The following is a 21,036-nucleotide window of genomic DNA, read 5'->3' on the forward strand; positions in this document are numbered from 1 at the left end:
ATGGATTTCCCTGAGCACAGAGCCTGTGGGCAGTCACAGCAGCAGGGCGAGGGGGTGAAACCTGTCTGGGGAGCACGTCCTCTCTGAGAGCAGCCCCAGCCTCCTGCCCAGCCCGGAGAGGAGCCGGATGGGTCAGTGTCCTTTCCCATCCTGGGCCTCGATGGTCGCGTGGCCTGACACCCTTACCCCTGCAGAGCCGCAGCACCACACAGTAGCCCCCTTGGCTTCTGCCTGGCCCCAGACCAAAGCCCCTCGGCTGCAGTGCCCTCCCTGGCCTCCTGCTGCCGCCTGGGTGTCCCTTTCCTGCTCCAGGAGGTCGTGGAGTCAGCGTCAGCCCAGCCCTGGAGTCAGCAGGGGCCAACCACCCGAGGCACCTGGGTAGTCCCGGCAAGAGAGGTGAGGACACCAGAGGCCCCTCTTAGGGCCTGCTCTGTCCTGCCCCTTCTGTAGTGGGTTCAGAGCTGCCGGCCCCTTCCATTACAGCCCTGGGGACAGACGGCCACCACCAGCAGCCTGAGACTGGCCCTCTGAGGACGCCTCCTGTCGGGTGCCTGGGTGGGCACGGGGGCTCAGCCCACCAGCGGGGTCCAGGCCTCCAGCTGGGGCCAGGCTCAGAACCCTGTCGTAGGAACTTTCTCCAAAGACACCACCATGGCCCGACACCTTGACGTGTTCTCTTTGGGGGCCGACCTGTGGGTGCCAGGAGCTGCCCCTGGCCTAGCAAGCCCAGCCCTAGCGTTCCTAGCTGGACGCCCTCAAGCCATTTCCTTCTACCCTGAGCCTTGGTTTCCCCTTAGGGCTGCTGTGAACGAGGCGCACGTGGCGAGCCTGAGCCTCGACTGCCGTCTATTTGGCAGAGGAGGTCCCGGAACTGCAGCTACAGGGACGCGGCTGGGCCAGAGCTCCCAGACGGGACGGGCAGGGGCTCTCGCAGCGCTGGTCTCCGCCCGTGGCAGCCGCAGTGTGTCGGGGGGGCCTGGCTCACCTCCCCGGGCCCCGCCTCTGGGGCCCAAGGCTCTGAGGCCCCCAGATGGGAGGTGGGGTGTACGGCTTTGCCTCCGTCACCTCTTCGGGAAGCCTTCCAAGACAGCTCTCGTGCGGGGAGGCTGGTGTGACTTAGGGATGCGAGAGAATCAGAAAGACAAGTCTCTCTGCACTCCCCGCTGCGGGGCGGGGCGGGGGCGGGTAGGCAGCTGGGGTGCAGGCGCTGCCCTCCTCGCTCAGCCCCCCTTTCACAGCATGAACAACAGGGTGTGGGTATGGACGCCGCCGTCACCTGGTAAGTATGGTCTTGGGTGAAGCCGGGTGGTGGGGGCTATGAGCACAGGCCAGGCCTCTGCTCAGCCTTGGGCAGGCCTTTCCTACTCCAGAGCCCACTGTGGCTCCCCAGTGCCCTGGCAGGGGTCCTTCCCTGCCCAGACCCTCTCTGGCTGGGCCGACTCCAAGACTCCCCCTGACCTTTGGGGCCGGCCCAGCCCTGCTCCCCATGCCCGGCCCCTCAGATCACACCCAGCCACCCTCCTCAGATCCCGCAGCCCCCGCTGTGCTGGTGGCAACACCCTTGCACTGCCTGGGCCCTTGCACTGCCTGGGCTCAGGGTCGGGGAGGGGCCTGACGGGGCCTCCTGCCCCGAGCAGGGATCCCGTCCCCGTCCCCAGGCCCCTGTGCCCTCCCCCGCTCACCCCACTCCCCGGACACAGACTCTGGCCATCCTCTGGCCCATCCAGTGGCGCTGGGGTCAAATGGGGTCAGCGGAGGCTGCCCCAGGCTCACGGGAAGACGGGTGCAAAGCAGCCGTTTGGGGCTAAGAATACCCTGCACGGCACCCACGCCCCTCAAAGGCGGGGAAGGTGCTGATTAAACCCTTGGAGGGAACTATTTTCAGACTAATTCTCGGAGGCTTGGACGCAGGTGTTCTGTGCATGGGGGGCTCCAGGCTGACCTCTGAACCTGGGCGTGGCCGGGCACATGCCCCTCTGTGCCCCCCATACCTGACCTGCTCCTGAGAGCCTGGAGAAGCCAGCCAGGCTCCTGGGCACCGTGAGACACCTGCCAGGCAGCAAGAGACCAGGTGCGTCCCTCCATCCCCCACCTGTCCGTCTACTCGATCACTAGTCCACCCACCCCTCAGCCGTCCATCCCCACTCATCTGTCCACCAGACCCCGTCTGTCTGTCTACGTCTGTACACTGTGTCGCCAGGACGAGGCTGCTGGCTGGGCCTGAGAACCTGAGCTGCACCCCCCAAGCTGTCCTGCAGACCCTTCCTGGGCTGCCTGTTGCCCCACCACCACCAGCACGAGGCCTCCCGTCCGGCTGATGAGTAAACCCTGTCCCTGCCCGGGGTGCCCCGGGCTTTCAGCAGGCCCTGTGCCCACCAGGTCCCAGGGGACAGCCCAGGGCCATGACCTCAGCTCCCTGGAGAGGCCTGGCCCGGCTTCCAGGTGGGCCGTGTAGGATGCTGTGCAGGATGGGCAGTGGAGCCCCTCGCGGCTCCCTGTGGGCCCCTGGGGAGAAGTCGCCTACCGTGCGAGGCACCTGCACCCGGACGTCCGCGCTGTCCAGTGGGGAGTGGCCACCCTCCCGCGGCCTCCTCTCAGCAGCGTCCGGCCCTTCCTGGTACTTCCTGCTCCTCACGGGGGCGGGGAGCAAGTCCCTGCCCGGCCCCCGCCAGTCCCCCGCGTGGTGGCTGTCTCCATTCTGCTCCTGGGGAGGCGGGGAAGACCAGGCGTGGGAGGGGGCCGGGCCGCCAACGCCCCCCAGCCCAGGACCCCAAGAGGGGCTGAGCAGATGCAGTCAGCCCCGTTTCACTGACCCACACGGAGGTGCTCCGGGGCCCGAGGAAGAGGGAGCTGCCGGCAGCCTGGGGGCAGGGAGAGGCGGGGCGGGGACCACCCCAAACGTCCACCTGCCCACACTAAGCGATGGGTGACCGTGGGCGGCGCTGAGCCTTGTCCCCACGGTGGGTCCCCGTGGCTGTCCACAACTGAACCCAGTGTACGCTGGAGGGACTGGAGGTTCCGAGAGGCCAGGCCACTGCTCCTGGGCCACACAGCACCCACCCTGGCAGGTACAGAGCGGCCCCAGGGCCCCCAAATCTGTTTGGGGTTTGTCAAGCCCCCACTGCTCCATCCATAACAGCTCTGCTTCCCCCTGGAGAAGAGCCCGAGTGAGGAGGGGGCAGACGGAAATGGGGGCCAGCCAGGATGCTGGGGTCTACAGCACGTAAGGAGCCGGGGGCCTGGGTGGCGGGACCACGGTGAGAGGCAAGGGAGCAGCCCCCGGTGCTGCGGGGTCTCCTGGGGCCCTCTCTGGGCACATGGCCCATCCAGGGTCCTGGGCCGCACGGGGCACATCTGTCGCCCCTGGCAGGGACATGACGCAGACAGGAGCCCTGGCGGGTGCTGGCAGCCCGGCAAACACCGCGCCAGCCTCATTATCCATCCCACTGCGCACGCTCTGCTTCTAACTGTAGGCGGCTGTCGCTTGGCTGCCACCTGCCCCACGTGCCCCCAGCCGCCCGCCCTGAGCCCCACTCACCCGCTCCAGGGGGAGCCTCAGCAGGTCCCAGGTTTCCGCGCTCAGCCTCTGTGTCCTCTTGGGCCTGGCCCCTGCAAGGCAACAGGCCCAGTCAGCCGGCGCCGGCCCCGGGCCTCGAGGATCGCGAGCTTCCCACCTCCCAGCCCACGTGGGGGCCAACGTGGCGTCTGCACGAGCGCCGCACCCCCGACTGGACAAGCACGCGGGCGCCCAGGCGGGGCCGACCGCGCAGGGGCCCCCGTTAGCTCAGCTCCCGAGCTCTGGGCCCGGCTCTTCCCCGCTCGCCTTCGCCTCCACCGTTCCCTCTCCTCAGATACACTTCCTGAGTCTACGCAGCCCCTGGCCTCAGCCTTGGCTCAGCTGCTCCCCACACCCTGTGCCCGCACACCCTCCCCCGCCCACACCGGGGCAGCCCAGGTCCTCGGGGGGGGGGGGCGGGCTGAGTGAACTCTCCTCTGAGGGCTGGGCCTGGCGAGGCCAGGAAGCACAGTGGGCAAAGTGACCGAGGCCTCCGGTACCAGCGGACACCCTGGGGGTCGCGTCTCGGCACCACTGGCCTTGGACCGGTCACCCACCCTGCGGAGCTCAGCCCCCTCCACGCCCGCCCCCCGACGCCCCCGTCAGATGGTGCCGGCGGACACACTGCCCGCAGCGCAGGGGGACTGGAAAGCATCTCATGGCCCCTGGCGCGTCTCGGGCGCCCAGCAAGCTGCAGCCATGGATGCAACGGTTCGCTCTCCATCCCCACCGCCAGTGCCCGCCGCCCACGGCTCTGCTCGTGAAGCTAAGCTGCTCTGTGCACGCCTGCGGTGCAGCGTGGGGAGCCAGACCCAGAGCCCGCCCTGTCCAGCCCCTTGCTGCGGCCAGGCGCACACGCCACAGCGAGCGGCCTCGAGGGGTGGGCGGGGAGTCCTCCACCCGGCCCCCGACCCCAAGCCTGGCCTGGGTTCCGGGCCCACACCCACTGCCTGGGACACGGTCCCCAGAAGGGAGCCGGCTCTGGCGCTCGGGCGTTCAGACCAGCCCAAACCAAACATGCAGAGCTTCACAAGAACTAACTGGGCAGGGGGCCTGCAGCGGCCGGCGAGGGCGGCCGCGCTCTCCTCCCTGTCCTGGCCCCAGGCCCTCCTAAGGCCGAGGTGGGGACGCGGTGATCCTCGGAGGGGCGTCGGCGGTCGCCGTCCCAGGAGCTGGGGAAGGAGTGGCCACAGTGGCCCGACCAGGTGCCAGCCAGGCAGCTCCTGGAAGCGCTCCCCCAGGACTAGGCCAGCCGCCGGCCCCCTGTCCCCACCGCTTGGCCGTGGTGGTCGTGCGGGCCTGCCGCTGCCCCCCCCACCCCGAAGAAAACAGCCCCTGGCTGGCAGGCTTCTGCCAGGCCCCGAGCCAGAGGGGCGCAGCCTCGGGGCACACGGCCCACCCACAGGTGAAGGAGAGGAGCAGAGGAGGTCGCGTCGGGTCCCCCCGCCCACCCGCAGCGGCACGAGGAAGGCAGCTCTGAGGAGGAAACGAAGGAACTGGCCCCGAACAAAAGGACTGGGGACCGCATGCCTGGCGGCCCTTACCCCACCCCACCCCCGGCCTGCAACAGCCCTGCTCCGTCTCCTGCCGCCCCAGCGAGGGGCCCCGCCCCGCCTGGCGCTCCACCATGAAAGGTCCCTCTGAGACGCAGCCCGCGCCCGGCTGCAGGGCGGGTCCCTCCCGGCCCATGAGGACAGCGGGCGGAAGGCCCTCCGGGCCTGGCTAAATGCATCCTCTGTCTGGAGAGCGTGTTCCGAACCCAGCGCTTCCAGCGGCCCCTGAGCTGAGCCCGCCCTGACTGGGGGCATTCAGGCACCACTGGCTGGCTTCCTGCCCTGTCCGCCGGAGAGTCAGGCCTGGAAACTTCCCCAGGACTGCGCACCACGCCTGGCCTGTGCAGCACCCTCGTCATCCTCTGTCCCCACCAGGTGTCTCGACACACTCTGTCCCAACCCGCTGGTTTCCAGCTGCCCGGCCTGGTGCCCCCGGCCTCCTACCTCATGTCCACTCCCTACTCCTGGCGGCTCCACCTTCAGAGCCAACCCAGAATCCAAGCCCCCGAGCCCCACTGCCTCCCTGCCCAGGCTTGCCCCGTGGTCCCTTCTCCATGCAGGGGCCAGAGAGATGCCCCAAGGGTCTGGGTTAGACCTTCCTCTGCTGCTGGACCTGCAAGGGCCCCTCTGCTGTGAGGGCGGGGCTTACACAAGGGCCCATGGCTCCTCCCTGGCGGGATCCCTCCTGCCTCAGGGCCCTTGCACGGCTGTTCCCTCCACTAGGACTGCGGTTCCTTCTCAGGCTCAGGGCTCCCTTCCTCCACCCCCTCGAGTCTTCACTCAAATGTCGCTTATAGACTGAATATTCTGCATCCTCCCAGATTTCACGTTGAAGCCCCAAACCCCAATGTGATGGTACAGCCGGTGGGGCCTGGGGACGTGATTAGGGTCGGCTGAGATCGTGAGGGTGGGGCCCTCACAATGGGATCAGTGCCCACATGAGGAGACCGGAGAGCTCCTTCGCCCTCTTCCCCCCACACCCCACCCGCCCATCTGTAGATCAAGAGGCCCCACAGAACCCCGCCACGCTGGCATCCTGCTCTTGAGCATCCAGCCCCCAGAACTGTGAGAACTAAATGTCCACGGTTCAAGCCGCCCAGTCTGCGGAGTTCTGTTACGGGACTCGAGCTGCCACCCGCTGCTGTACTTACGGCTACACCCTGCCCCACCCAACTTTCCTAACCAGCCCCCGAAGCACCTGTAACATGTGATTCTCTTTCCGCACGTTTATCATTTATCACTGCTGTGGCCCTAGAGCTCGGACAGGGCTTAGCGTACAGTAGGTGCTTTAAGGATGGTGGAATGAGTAGCTAACGTTTACCGAGTGCCTACTGTGTAAGGCCCCACGGGCAGTTTCATTCACTGTCCCCTGCGGGCCGTCGCCAGCATAAGAGGTCCTAGCCACCCTCCCAGGACTTTGGACACAGGGGCTCAAGAGAGGGTGACCACCTGGCCAAGGCCAGCGAGCCCAGAGGGGTAGAGCCAGGTCAGGACAGGGGGAGTCGGGGCCGCGGGCGTGCCTGTGCAGGGCAGGTGTCGCAGCAAGTCAGGCTCACCTGGAGAGCCCGAGGGGGTCCAGCGGAGAGTGGCTGGAGAAGGGCCAGGCCTCAGGACAGGTGAGGCCCCGTGGCCCCGACCTGTCCATCACAGGTGCCTGGCACGTGGGGGGCTGCAGGCCACTTGCTGAACGCACAGAGGGACCGTGCTGCGTCTGCATCTTCAGCCCTCCTGGGGACGTGAGCTGTGCCCGTCCCCGCCAGGTGCTCTTCCCAAGATGACCAGCGGGCCTGCTTCCCAGATGGGGACACGGAGGCACAGCTAGGTCGCCACTTGCTCTGCCAACCAGGACGTGCGGAGCCAGGGCCAGAGCCCGCAGCCTAAGCAGCCGCTCAGACATCACAGCACGAACATCCCAACCTCCCAAGGCGGCTGGACGCGGTGTCCCGGGACTCCTGCTGCTCTGGGCCCAGGATGCCCTGAGCAGGGCACAGGGGATGAAGGGAATGAGGAGCAACACAAGTTGGGGGGGGAGCAGGGCAGTCCACACCCTGTAGGCAGGCAGAGGCGTCCACCAGAGCGGACGAGCAGGCAGCCCCGTGGGGCTCAGCACCGACTCCCCCATCTTATGCGCTGACTGTGCTGTCATGTCGAGGGGGCGCAGTGGGACCTCCATCCAGCATGGGCCCCCGCCCGGCGCCCTCCTGGGGTGGGCAGGGTGGGCACAGCAAGTACCCTGGGAGGACCGACCCTGACCCAGGCAGCAGTGGCAGGGAGGTGCCCCGCCCACCCAGACTCACCCTGGGACCTCTTAGCTGGGGTGGGGGCAGCGAGGGCCGTGAGGGTAACACGTGGGCTGAACCCAGCCAGGCTCTGGGTCCTCCAGCTGCAGGAAGTGCCAGCCACCCAGGCCCACGGCCCACCACAGGCCACGCCTGTGGTGCAAGGCCACGCCCACCACAGGCCACGCCTACCGCGGGCCACGCCTGTGATGCAAGGCCACGCCTTGCTGCAAGGCCACGCCCACCACAACGGTCACGCCCACCGGCTCCCTCCCACCCCCGACCCAGCCCAGGGCCTCCCTCCTCCCCTGGAGATTCTCCATCAGGGCTGGTTAAGGGCCCTCCGGGGGCTCACTTGGCCCCCTTCGCCACCCCCCCACTCCGCCCTCCACTGCCAGGCTCTGGATATGCAACTCCCCCACCCCCGCACCCCAGGGACAGTTTCCAGAAGACAGGCACCCGGCTTTCTGGAAACTGGGCCGGCCCACCACCTGCGCTCAGTACGCCCCTGAAAGAACGAGTGAACGAACGGATGAAGGAATGATGCTGTCCCTGCAGAAAGCCCTGCCGTGGCCTGCACCACAGGCCCTGCCCGTCCGGGCTCACCCGACCGGGGGTCTCCTCCAAGCAGAGCTCTTCTCCAGGGCCGCCTAGACTCAGGGCGCTGGCCCACCTCCAGCAGCTGCATCCCAGGGCCGGGGCCCCCAGACCTGCCTCCACGGGCCTCGGGAGGCCGTCCCGGCCACTGTCCTCCCAGGAGGATGGCCTTTTCCCAGCGGCTGCTGGCGGCCCGGCGCCGGCAGCCTGGTGGGAGGAGGCTTCCTGGGGCCCCGGCTGGGAAGGGTCTGGGCCCGGGGCAGAGCAGAAGAGGCGGCGTGGGGAGGACAGAAGCCGCCTTGTTCCCGCACCCACCCTGTGCCCCCCTTTCCTCAGCTCAAAGGAGGAGGAAAACACCAGGAGAACCCGGGGCTGGGCCGGGCCTCCGCAGGAGCCTTTCCAGACGCCGGGCTCAGCCCTGCCCCCACCTGCCGCTGGGGCTCCCAGAGGGTGGCCTGGCAGGGCCAGGCGTGCCAGGGGCTCTGGGCGGAGCTGCCCACCCTCGGAAAACCCTGGCCGGAAGGGCAGACACTGGCCTGCACGTGCCGGGACAGGGTGGGGAGCGAAGGGGGCCACACTCCATCCCATCCCCACTGGCTACAGCACCCCCAAAACAAGGGTGGCTGAGGGTCCCGGCAGCCCATTTCCTCCCTTCCGTCTCAGCCTCTGAGCGAGGGTGTGGCTCTGAACCCTCTTCCAGGACAGGCCGTTGTCACAAATCCATGAGCGTTACAGCACAGAACCCCGGAGGCCTGACACCACAGTCGGATGGCTTCCCAGCCTCGTCCTGGGCGGGCCTGGGGGCTTTGGAGGCTGGGGAAGGTGGGCGACCCGGGAACACAGCCATGAGGGGCCTGGGGCTGGACTCTCCGAGAACTCGAGAACCACGAGTTGCGGACTGTGTGGGCTGGGAGGGAGGGGCAGCTACCCCCCTGCCCAGAGCCTGCCCCGTACCCACCAGCAGCGCGGGAGGCCAGCTCAGGGCGGCCCCTGCCCCAGCGCCCACATTTATTGATCTACTTGCTTGGCCGCGAACTTCCTGTCCCCGTGTGGGTAGCATCACTGACCTACACAGGGCGACCAGCAGCCCGCGAACGAGGTCGTCACAGCAGCCGTGGCTGAGCTGCGGGCCTCAGTTGATGAGTCCCCGGCTCACGGCTCCCTCGGCCTCTGGCTGACTTGGCTTCTCCCTCCTGCCAGCAGCCGCCTCCCACTCCATCCCTACAAGAAGCCCTCCCCCAGGCCCAGCCCCCAGCCTGGAGGGGGGTCTTCAACCCCAGAGGAGTGGGGTGGCTAGGGAGGGGCAGGGAGGGGCTCCCTCCTCCTTGTGCCTGAGAAACCTGGGGGGTTCAGGGCGACCCCAGGGCCCCACTGCCCCAGAGACATGAAGGACAGGCCTGAATGCCCCTTTGCCCGCGCTGTGTCCCGCACCTTCCAATCTCAGCGTCCCGACTTGCCCCCAGCACCCTGTCACTTGCCCACGCCACTGTGAGCTCTGGAGTGAGCTGGCGACGGGGCTCAGATGCTGACACCCCCCAGGGACAGGGGCTCAACACGTTATGAGGGACCCCTTCCCTTGGCTAGCAGCTCTGTTAAATATTCTCCTGTTCGAGGGCGGAGCCCATTGGGCCCCAGCGTGAGCCAGCACCCCCTCTACCCTGGCAGCCCTCCTGCCACCCCCCTGCCCTCTCAGGCCCCTGCATCTCAGGCTGAGGTCTGAGCCCACGGGAGAGCGGCACCCCACGCCCAGCCCAGGAGCTCACCTTGGGCCTCGTAGCCGGCCAGGTCTGGCTTCTCCGCGGCTGCCGGGCTGGACAGCCGGCCCAGCACCAGCTGCAGCTGTGCCACGTTCATGCGGGCCGTAAGCTCCCCACTGCGGTCCCCGATCTGCAGCCGGGCAGGGCCAGGTCAGTGGGCTGCGAGGCCCCCTGTGCACTCCCACGGGGCAGTCACGGCCCCGGGTCTCCAAGGGCACTAGGCCCACTGCGCCCCAGAGGTGGAGTCTGGCGGGGGTCCCGGGGGCGGGGGTAGCCTCACGTGCCCCTGACAGCCCCCCTCACACCCCAGCCCGGCCGTGCCACGTGGGGCCCCCCCGTGGGCAGTCAGCCTGCACCTTTCTCAGCCCCGTGCCCGCCAGGCTCCCGGCGGGGACCCTCCCTGCAGGGAGGCCACGTGCTTACCCAGGAGCAAAGCCACAGGTAAGGTGGGGGGGGGACCCCCACGTGGAGTTCCAGGGCCCCTGCCTGTGCTCAGAGGGACGCAGGGGCCGGTCCCGCTGGCGGCCCAGGCGGAGGGGCTTTTTCCAAGCCAGGACCTCCCCTGACGCGAGCTCTCCTCCCCTCCACCGGGACACCTAAGGGCCTTGCCCGCCTGTGGACTTGGGGCTGTCTGTGGCGGGTCTGGGGAGCGCTGGGGTGGGAGGTGACCTGGCTCTGCCGCTGGGGCTGCTTCCCAGAGGTGGGTGGGGGCTGAGGAGGGGACCGGCCGGGAGCCGGGGAGCCGGGGCTCACCCGCGCCGACCCTGGAGTGCCCCATCGCGGGCTGCCCTGACCCCAGCAGGAGGGTCCTGGGTGGACAGGCCCACTTCCCCAGGAAGGTGTCTGGTTGAGGGGTCCCAGGGGAAGATCCCCCAGGGGCGGCAGTGCCTTTGTGCCCCTGGGCTGCCCCGGCAGGTATTTCCACGCTGGGTGTCGGGCAGAGGCATCCCACGGCCCAGCCTGGGACATTTCCGTCGGAGACAGAAGCAGCCGGTGGTGGCTGCCCAAAGGTGACACTAACCCTCTATGGGCGGAAAACGGGCCCCCCTCCCCCCTCCCGACCCCCTGGCTACAGCAGACAAGCAGCCACCAGGTCTCAGGAGTCACGGGGTGGCCGGGCCCCTTCGCAGCAGGTGGCGAAGCCAGGGAAGGGCCTAGAGCACACGGAGGCACCGGCCCACCTGGAGGGGGCTGGGCAGCTCCGGGGATGCGCGGCTCCAACGCTGGCGAAGGCCAGGGTTGGGGGCTGAGGGGAGGGCAGGCCCGGCTCACCTCCTGGGAGATCTCCAGGTGCTTCTTGGCGAAGGTCAGGGCCTGTGCTGGGCTCCCCATGGATACGTAGGCGTTCCCCAGGCTCCAGCACGCCCGGCCCTCACCCACTCTGCCGGGGAGGGAAACTGAGTCCACGTCTGCACCCCAGGCCTGCCAGCCTGCCCACTAGTCCAGCCGCCCCAAGCCCCCAGCCTCCGGGTGGTCAGGCCCATCACGAACTGGGGATGGGTGTGGGGGGTGCTCCGTGGGTGGTCCAGGGTCCCCGGCGTGGCCTTGACTGCCCCCTAGTGGCCGGGGAGGCGCTCACCCCTGTGGCTCCCTGAGCAGCAGTGACCTCATTCCCTTGGTCATAAATTTTTAAATGGAGCCGTAAATAATGTAACATAAACTCAACCACTGTACAGCGCACGACTCGGTGGCTCTGCGTTCATCTACCACCTACGACCATCGCCTCTATCTCGTTCCAAAACACCATCACCCCAAAGAAAAACTGCAGGCCACGTTAAGCCACCCGGCAGAGCAGCCTTCTAGAAGACGCCTCCTCCCCACCACCCGCGCGGGGCCCTGGCCTGTGGCTCGGGACCCTCTTGCTGCCACTGCCGCCCCCAGACCTACGTGCATGGCTGTGTGTTTAGGCGTCTTCGGCCAGGCAGTCTCTCTGTAGAGACTGCCGTTTACACGGACGTGGAGAGAGGGGGGCACGGGGGTGTTCAAGGAGGCAACGGGGCGGGCACTGGGGCACAGCCCCCCAACCAGCTTGCGCCAAGGGTCACTGCGAGCAGCTGGCCCAGCGTCCACTGGTCTCACCGGGTCCCACTCAGTGGGCGGTGTGGCCAGCTGATGGGGGAGGCTGAGCGCAGGCGAGGCCGCCTCGAGCAGGGTCCCTTGGCGGTCGGCGGCAGAGCAGCGCCTCAGACCCAGGCCGGCGAGCCCAGGCCACTGTAATCAGCTTGTTACTCAGCCCAGGGGCCTGAAGGGGCGATCGGGGGGCCCCCCGGTGTGGGCCTGGGCAGCCACGCGTCCCCGCCACACGCACCTGTCGGCCAGCTCCTGGGCGATGAGCAGGTGCCGCAGGTGGTACTCGGCGGCGCGCTCGTAGTCTTGCAGCAGCGTGTACGTGTTGCCCAGGCTGTAGCAGGCCTGCGCCTCCACTGCCTGGTCCTTGAGCTGCCGGGACAGCTGCAGAGTCTTCCTGTGGGGGCGGGGGGTCACCCCAGGAAGGAAGATTCCAGTATTCCCCTCCACGGGGGCTAGGGCACAGCTCATGCTCCCCCAACGCCCCTTTCCAAGGGCTACGTGGGGGGCGGTGGGGAAGCAGCCCTTTGGCCCCGAGGCCTCCAGCCCCAGGACCCCACTGGGGGGTTTCTCTGGGCTCCATCGGTCGCCCTTCCAGGGTGGCACAGAACCCCCCGCATGGCCCCTGGGGAGGCTGGGAGGGCAGAGCTTGAGGTGGGCGCCTCCTTGGCCTGGGGTCCAGGCTCCCTCACCCTCTCAGAGCCCACCCTCTCCCTGGCTGGGCGGTGGGGGTGGGAGGGGTGCTGCCTACTTGTAGTACTCGGCGGCCACGTCGAAGCGCCCCAGGAAGATGTGGGCGTTCCCCAAGTTGCTATAGGCCCTCCTCTCTGCCGCTTTGTCTCCAAATTCCTTAGCAATGGCCAGGCGCTGAGGACACAGACACAAGGCCCAGGTGGTCCTGGAGCAGCCCGGGATCCGATGCAGATGGCAGGTGCTGCCCCCCCCCCACTGCCCAGCACGGCCAGCCCGACGTCTGTGTGCCCAGAGGGGCAGCCCTGGGAGCCCCGGCACCAAGCCCCGACGAAGCGAGGGGGCTGCTGGGGAGCCCCGGCCGTCTCGCTCCGACCCTGTGTCAGGGCCTCCCCGTCGCTGCCACCCACTTACCTCCTTGTGGAAGGTTGTGGCCTCTGTGAAGCTCCCCAGCAGGTAGTGGGTGTTGCCCAGGTTGCCATAGGCCCTGCCCTGGGCTGCCCGGTCGCCCAGCTCCTTCACCAGGGACAGGTTCCTCCTGGGGGCCGAGTCTCTCTGAGCTGTGTCCCTCCCAGCGACCCACCCGCCCAGGCTAGAAGATGCTGAGTGGGTGGCCTCCACACAGTCCCTCCCAGGGTCGTGCCCCCAGAGGAGGGTGGCTCTGCTCGGTCTGAGCTCCAAGCTCAGCTCAGCCTCCGCCCCGCCCCCGACTCTGGTTTTCAGGTGCAGCCTATGCCGGCCAGGCCGAGGACAGGGCGGGTGGGGGTGAGGAGGGAGCCCACCCAGGTCCCCGCGTGTGCAGAGCGCGGGGATGACCCCGCCTGCTCACTCGTAGAACTCAGAGGCCCGGCGCAGCGTCTCGCGGACGGCAGGCGGCAGGTGCCCGGGGTCCTGTGCTGCATTCCAGGACAGCTGCTTGCCCTTGGCGTGGTACACGTTGCCAATGTTGTAAAGTGCCCTCGCCTCCCCAACCTGTGGGTGACACTAAGGTTGGTGGGGGGGCGGGGGGGCGTCTCCAAAGCCACAGCCCCCGAGGAGCTGGCCGCTCAGGCCCTGTGCGCACAGAGCTGGTGTTCCCATCGCCTGGTCCACGGTCCCCGCTGTTCCTCGGGCCCCAAAGGCAAGGGCCTGGGGGGTGGCAGCACCAGGTCTAGACACTAAGGTAGGGGTCACGGGGAGGGAGGGACCTGTCCCCACCCCTCCCGGTCACCCCTCCCTGACACCCAAGGGTCAGGGCTCTGCCTCTGCTCAACCACCTCCGAGGCGGCCGGGGGCGAGTCAGTCACCTCAGCCGCAGTTTCCTCGCCCATACAGGGGCAGGGATGCTTACCCCACAGGGCCACGGGGGGAGGACACAGAGCAGGGCTGTCAAGGGTCCAGCAGAGCTGGACCCACCGCTGCTCGAACGGTGCTGCCTCTCCAGCCAGGTTCCTTCCGGAGCCGGCCCCCACCCCCGTCTCCCTCTGGCCCCAGGAGTGACTGGGGGTATTGGTGGCTTCAGAGGGGAGGTCGGGGAGAGGGGAGCTGACGTGGAAGATGGGAGCCCGGGCCTCAGCCCCACAGCATCGGTGTGAGCCAAAGTGCCCTCGTTTCTGAAGGGGACTGTCGTCCCACGGGAAGAGCACATGGGGCATGAGTGGTGTCACCTGCGGCTCCGATCCCAGACCCAGACAGGGCCACAGGTCAGGGGCCGCCGCCCACCTTGTCCCCCTGCTCCTGGGCGATGTCCAGGTGCCGCTGGCAGCAGACAACGGCCTCGTCAAAGCGGCCCAGCACCTTGAGTGTGTTGCCCAGGTTCCCACTGGCCTTGGCCTCCCCCATGCGGTCACCGATGGTCCTGGAGGGCAGGAAAGAGGGAGGGGCTGGACCAAGGACTGGCGGGACCCTGAACCCAGCAGGGAGCCCTGGTGACGGCAGCAAGAGTCTGGGGGGACCGGGAGCCCCCAGACACTGGCATGATGCCGGGCAGGGGTCCCACGGCGGGTGGGCCCAGCTCAGGACCACTTCTCTGCTAGGCCAGTCTGGGGGAAGGACTTGCGAAGACCGGCTTGGAGGCAGGAGAGCTGGGGGCCTGGCAGAGGGAATTAACCCTGCAGTGTGTATTTGCTGCGTGTCTGCCGCCACCACACGCTGGCTGGATGCTGAAACCAGGGCCCACCAGCTGGAGGGGAAGGGCCTGTGGGCACAGTGGTCGGAAGCTCCGCCCCCACCTGGGATATCTGGGGGCTCATGGGGTGGGGGGGCTCCTGCAGGCCTTAAGGAGCAAGAGAGGGGGCAGGGAACACGCAAGGGGAGGGTGTTCCGGGGAGGGGCAGCAGCGGGGAAGTTCTGGAGGCCCGAGGAGAACGGAGACACTGGGAAATGGGGGGCAGGGGCCGGTCAGGGGGGGCTGAGTGGGTGGGGCCAGCAGGAGGAGGCTGGTCGGTTCGTGGTGAGAGCGGGGCGGGGGGGGGTGGGCAGGGGCAGGACGGCTCACCGAGCTAGCAACAGGTCGTGTTTGTGGTACTCCAGCGCCCGGGCGTACTCCTTCAGGTAGAAGTAGGCGTTGCCCAGCTGGCTGTAGATGGCGCTCAGCGTCTTCAGGTCCTCGGTGCCCACCTGCACAGCGGCCTCAAAGAAGGCCACGCCTGCCTTGAAGTCACCAGCCTTGCACAGCCGCTCACCCTCCAGGGCCAGCTCCAGGCACGAGGCTTCCATCCTGGGCGGAGAGGAGGGTCAGGCCTCTCAGCCTGACCCCACGCTCCATCCTGGGCGGAGAGGAGGGTCAGGCCTCTCAGCCTGCCCCCCACGCTCCATCCTGGGCGGAGAGGAGGGTCAGGGCTCTCAGCCTGCCCCTCACACCCCTGCACGTCACCATTCGGACAGCGGGGCACCTCGGACGGCTGCGGCCAGTGCGGCGCCCGGGGGCGTGGGCGTCAACCTCTCTTTGGATGAACGCCCAGGTTGGCACACGGTGCGGCTCACCTGTGCCGCAGCCTCACGGCTCCCCTTCCCCACCCCCAGGGCACCCGGCGGCCACGAAAGCATGAATCTGCAACTGCAGCCGGACCCTCGCCCAGAGGCGGCCTGCAGACACTACCTCCCCCCACCCCAGTCCCAGCTGCTGGGGCGAGGGGCCGCCCCTGGGCCAGGCGCTACCTGCCACAGTGGCTACGGTGGCCTGGGGCAGGCCCTGATCCCCTGTGAGGATGACGGAGGCTCACAGGGTCAGCCAGATGGTCAGGGCCACACAGGCAGGATCCGATCCCAGCCCCTCCTGGGTCCTGCATCCTGGAGCAGGGCCCCCACCCTCCAAGCTCTCGGGGGGGAGGGAGGGGCTGGGGACTCGGCCGTCACCTGTCCTCACCTCCCATTTTCTGGTGGGGCGTGGCTGCATCTGAGTCGATGTCCTGCGCTGGGGCCCGAGGGGGGCTGGGGGCGCAGGTGCAGAAAAAGCCAGGGAGAGGGCCCCCACCGAGGCAAGCGGCCCCTGCCACCCCGCACCCCACTGAGACCACACAGCAGGAGCAGAGCACCCCCTGGAAAGGCGGGAGCCGGCTCCGGGCTGCCACAGGCCGCCCCGTTATCCTCCTCTTACTCCCATTGCTTTCGGATATCATCAGAGTTCATGGAAAACCTACAGAGAGTAATTTATAATAAAACGTGCACACCAGACAGCCAGCTGCACCCCAACGCACTCGACCTGCTTCGTTGTTAGAAGTGTGCAATGATCAGGAGTTACTGAAGGGGGGGAGCCAACGTGTTTCCTTAAAAAATAAAGTTGTTTAGAGTACTGCTTCTCAACCGTTTCTTTTCTTTTTTAAAAAATAAATTTCTGTATTTATTTTGGGCTACATTGGGTCTTCGTTGCTGCGTGCAGTCTTTCTCAAGTTGCGGCATGCAGGCTTCTCATTGCAGTAGCTTCTCTTGCTGTGGAGCATGGGCTCTAGGCGTGCAGGCTCAGTAGTTGTGGCTTGCGGGTTTCAGTAGTTGTGGCTCACGGGCTTCAGTAGTTGCGGCTCGCGGGCTCTAGAGAGCAGGTTCAGTAGTTGTGGTGCACGGGCTTAGTTGCTCCGCGGCATGTGGGATCTTCCCGGACCAGGGCTCGAACCTGTGTCCCCTGCATCGGTAGGTGGATTCCTAACCACTGCACCACCAGGGAAGTCCCTCAACCGTTTTATTCAAACTGCCCCTTTGATAGAAACCACAACGCCCCATTCACTCTGCTCCTGCGTTCTCAAGACAGCAGGGCACTTCTATTTACACTGAGAGCTACACCTCAAGAACTGGCTGGGGTGAGGCTGGTGAGCCCCTGGAGAAGCTGAGCCCAGCGCCCCGCACCCCACAGGCTCAGCGCCTTCTGTCGGCACCTTCACCACGCCCCTTGTCCAGTCACGACTCCCCAGCATCGGGGCCACTCCTCCTGGGGAAGAGGGCTCCTCCCCCCCGGAGGATGCAGGGCCCGCACCAGAGGACCCCGCCATCTCCCCCACCCCCAGATTCAAGCAGAGCCCTGTGGCCTCTCAGAGAGCCGGGGTCAGGGGCATGGCCTCGAGACCAGGACGCCAGGCCCTTTCACCCCCCGCCCACTCCTCAGCAGCCAGCTCGCCAAGAGCTCTGGGAAGGGCCCTCCGGATGCCACGTGGCAGGAGCCCACGGGCAGCCCCACTCCACCAGGGCCACGCACGGGGCTCCTTAATTAAGGCCTGCTTGTCCCTGCCCAGCTGCTCACTGCACGGCTAGCTGCCCTCTCCTCCCGGGGATTCGGTCTGAAACGCAGGTGTTTTCGGAGCCCCACTGGCTCGGGCAGATCTGATCACAGGCGTGGCCTCCCCCTGCCCACCTCCCTGCCCAGAGATGTGGCATCAGTGGCTCAGAGCAGAGGAGGTTTCTGGCTTGGGAAGGGCCCTGGGCCTAGAAGTCAAGGGGGCAGGGGCGCAATGTTGGGGTGTCTGACGCAGCCTCCCGGAACTGCAGACTGGGAAAGCTCACCAGGCCTGCACGTGGGGAGGCCACCTGGGGAGGCACCAGGCAGGGTGTCCCAGGTCAAAAGCCCCACCCCCTTCCTTGTCCCAAGAACCTCCAACCGCACGGTGACCTCCAGCTTAGCACCCGTCCGCCGCCGCACCTCTTCCTCTGCAGGTGGCGCATCTTCTGCACGTACAGCCACAGCTCCAGGCCCACGGGCAGCAGCAGCGGGCGGGGGCGGGGGGCGCCGTACACCACTTTGCACACGGCCTTCTCAGCCAGGCTCAGGGCCGCAGGCGGGCCCTCCGTGGCGGCAGCCGGCATGGCGGGGCTCCGGGCCTCCCTCCTGGCCAGCCAGCCCTCGCCCCACCTCGGCTGCTGGTCCTGGGGGTGCGCCGGCCTCACGGTGCCCCGCATCCCCCACCCCAGAGCGGTGGGCTGAGGCTCTGGTGGCCTCGGCTCCAGGAGACCCCCGGCCCCCGGCAGCTGGTCCGGGGCCTCCCAGGGCCTGCGGTGGATCAGGGGATCAAGGGCGGCTCAGAGCCGGGGATCAGCGCCGTCAGCAGGGCGGGCCGGCGGGCGCCCAGGGGAGCCTGCCCACGCGCTCCCCTTGGGGGCAGGCGCACAGCAGGGGTGCAGCGGCCGCACCCCCGTCCCGCTCACCCAGACTCTCACCCCACTCTGGCCCTGTGGCCGGTGCGGGGCCAGAACCCCGTCACGCAGCACAAAGGAGCACCAGGCACCTAGCTGGCTCCGGGTCAACGTCTGTGAGAGAAGGAGAGGAGGAGGGACACGGCGGTGTGGCCCCCACCTGGGGAGCTGGGGCTCGGCAGGTCTGCACTTGGCTCCGCCCCGTCCTCCTGGCGGCCTGTCCCCCAACACCCAGCCTGGCCCACGGCAGCACATGGTGCCCAGCGCCCGGCATGCAGCAGGGTCAACAGGTGGGCACAGAGTCCAGTCACCCTGTTAGTCCCCCGGCCCTCTGGGGCACTGCTGGGGTTACCAGCACCTGACCGACGAGGAGCCCCAGGCCCCAGGTTAACCCAGGTGCAGGCCTAGAGGGGCCTGGGGCCAGCCGTCTTGGGAGGAATAGACACCCCCCCACCCAGTTCCTTTCCTGAAACCACCAGCCCCCTGGCCACCTCCTCAGCCCGGCTCCCAGCTCCTCCAGCCACCACGGCTGATGAGGCGCGAGTGACCATCTCTGGGCAAAGGGAGAAGCCTCTGGAGTAGCGGGGGTTGGTGCCAACGTCCAGCTAGGGGGAGGGGGCCACGGGGCTCGGTCAGGGCGGAGCAGTGGGGAGAAGCCCAAGGCCCCTCCCCTCCCAGCAGCCCAGCCCACGGTGCTGCTGCATCCCAGGAGCCCCTAGGTTCCCACGGCGCTCACAGAGGCTCTCTCTGCCCCACTCGTAGGTGGCCCCTCCTGCCAGGCCACTTGCCCATCTCAGCGATAGGCCTTGGGTGGGAGGGGGCTCAGCTAGACCAAGCAGCTGGGAACCTGGAACAGGAAGGGAAACGCAGCTCTGGGGTCAGAGGGAACTACAGACCCAGGGTGGGCCCAGCTCCCCAACACCATGCTGGGGTCTGAGCAGAGGCGGGAACCCAGGGATGAGTAGGAGGCTGTGGTGGTCCAGGGCAAAGGCCGCCCAGGATACAGGACCCAGGGGTCAGCATCGGACCAGGAGGCCCAGCAGGCGTTGCCACTCTGCGGGGTCTGGGAGGGCCGAGACCTGGAAGGGGCTGGGCGGGTGGATGCAGAGGTGGGAGAAATGAGGTCCCAGGCTGCCCACCCGCCCACACCAGGCCCTGGTCCCCAGGGTGTCCAGGCCAGGGCGTTCTCCTCCCTGCCCGGAGGCCTCTGTCCACCTCGGGGGAAGCTCAGCTGAGGGGGGCAGGGCAGGACCTGGACCATCTCCCCCTTGCGCAGCTCCTGCCAACAAGCTGAACCCTCAAAACTCTGCACTGTCACATCGACCCCACGCCCCTCCTCCACCCCCCGGGGCGGCCCCCCAACACCTGCACCGCAGGCCGTCCTCTCCTCTCCTCCGTGAACCTGCCTGCACTGGCCAGGCTCACTTCCTTGTTCAGTGAAGAAGGCTCTGGAGCCTGTCTCTCCACACTGCCTCTGCAGGCCTGGGGGTATCTGTGGGTGCTCCTGCCCACTGGGGATGCACTGGGGTTGCAGCACCCCTAGGTCACCCACTGCAGCATCGGTCTGCGGAGCCGGCCTTCCCACCCACTGCCCATGCCCCCATGCTGTAGGACTGCAGGGGCCTCCAACAGGCCTGTCCACCCAAGGGCCTGACAAGAGCCCTGTTGTCAGGGCACGAGATGGGGCTCCCTGGCGCTCTGGGCCGGACTGGCCAGGGCTCTCAGGGGCCAGAGGCTGTGGTCTTAGCTCCCCCTTCACCAGCCTTACCACTCAAACTCTGGGAGAGGGGGTAGCCTTCCACCTGGGATTTGCCACCTGGGCTAAATAGATGCTTAATTTTTTTTAATTTGATTAATTTTTCTTTTTTGGCTGCGTTGGGTCTTTGTTGCTGCACATGGGCTTTCTCTAGTTGCAGAGAGCAGAAGCTACTCTACTTGCGGTGAGCGTGCTTCTCATTGTGGTGGCTTCTCCTGTTGCGGAGCACGGGCTCTAGGCGCACGGGATTCAGTAGTTGTGGCTCGCGGGCTCTAGAGCGCAGGCTCAGTAGTTGTGGCGCACGGGCTTAGTTGCTCCGCGGCACTGGGATCTTCCCGGACCAGAGCTCGAACCCATGTCCCCTGCATTGGCAGGCGGATTCTCAACCACTGCGCCACCAGGGAAGTCCGATGCTTAATTGTTAATCTACAGTCCTCCACGTCCTAGGGAGAGACGCGGCCCACCGCCTCAGGGGCCTCAGGGGTCAGCCTGCCTGCCCCAGCCAGGCCTCGTCCACCCGTGAGCTCTGCTACCCAACACCACGACGGCCCAGCACATCTCTCCTTGAAAGCGGCTGACCAGGGTCAGCCTTCCCAGGAGCCAGACCGCGGCGGCCAGGAGGCAGGGTAGTATCTGCCAAGCTCCCGCCACCTGCCCCCTGGCTTACCAGTTAATGAAGTGATTACTGACCGCTCAGTGGCCGGCCTTACTGCTCTGGTCACCACGTCAGCCCCATACCCCTCCCACCTGTCTGCGGCACCTGAGACAGCATCCCGGGAGTAGCCATCGGCCCGGCCCCGCCTGGCCCCTACTGCCCTGCTCTCTGCCCCCACGGGAGGTCCATCAGCACTCATGCCCCACCTGCCTGTCTCCCCGGATGGCACGCCGTCCTCTGGTGCGCACCAGACCACCGAGGCTGGTCTCCAAGCCTGGCCCCCGGCTCCCACCACCAAGGCTCACTGGCCAGGGGCTGCATCCCCATCAGCCCCACTCTCTGCTAAATGTCAGCGTCCCTGTCCTGGGCTGTCACCCACACTGGGCCTCTGGGCAGACGCTCCAGGGCCCCTGCTCACCCCCTGTCCTGCCGTCCCCAGAGTGAAGCCACACTGACTCCCCTTCAGTCTGGGCGGGGGATCTAGGAGCATCATGGGACAGGCAGCCTGGGAGAAGCAGGAATCACTGG

General features: G+C 67.4%; 1 protein-coding gene across 4 annotated transcripts in view; it reads right to left on the reverse strand.

Annotated features, from left to right (window-relative positions):
- The window catches only part of GPSM1 (G protein signaling modulator 1), a 30,502-nt gene that overhangs the window by 6,634 nt on the left and 2,832 nt on the right, over positions 1-21,036 (reverse strand). For 2 of the 4 annotated variants that reach the window (XM_060153762.1, XM_060153760.1), the window contains exons 2-11: positions 14,976-15,197; positions 14,201-14,336; positions 13,329-13,471; positions 12,914-13,037; positions 12,561-12,676; positions 12,051-12,206; positions 11,015-11,123; positions 9,749-9,872; positions 3,539-3,609; positions 2,525-2,704 (exon numbers count right to left, since the gene is read on the reverse strand). In XM_060153762.1, the coding sequence (XP_060009745.1) occupies positions 2,525-2,704; positions 3,539-3,609; positions 9,749-9,872; positions 11,015-11,123; positions 12,051-12,206; positions 12,561-12,676; positions 12,914-13,037; positions 13,329-13,471; positions 14,201-14,336; positions 14,976-15,197 (1,381 nt within the window). Of the gene's footprint in view, positions 1-2,524; positions 2,705-3,538; positions 3,610-9,748; positions 9,873-11,014; positions 11,124-12,050; positions 12,207-12,560; positions 12,677-12,913; positions 13,038-13,328; positions 13,472-14,200; positions 14,337-14,975; positions 15,198-15,845; positions 16,104-17,606; positions 18,365-21,036 lie in introns of those variants that run through there. The other 2 variants (XM_060153763.1, XM_060153761.1) reach the window with 2 other exon arrangements.

This window comes from Lagenorhynchus albirostris, chromosome 7 (genome assembly GCF_949774975.1).
Source record: "Lagenorhynchus albirostris chromosome 7, mLagAlb1.1, whole genome shotgun sequence".
NCBI lineage: Eukaryota > Metazoa > Chordata > Mammalia > Artiodactyla > Delphinidae > Lagenorhynchus > Lagenorhynchus albirostris.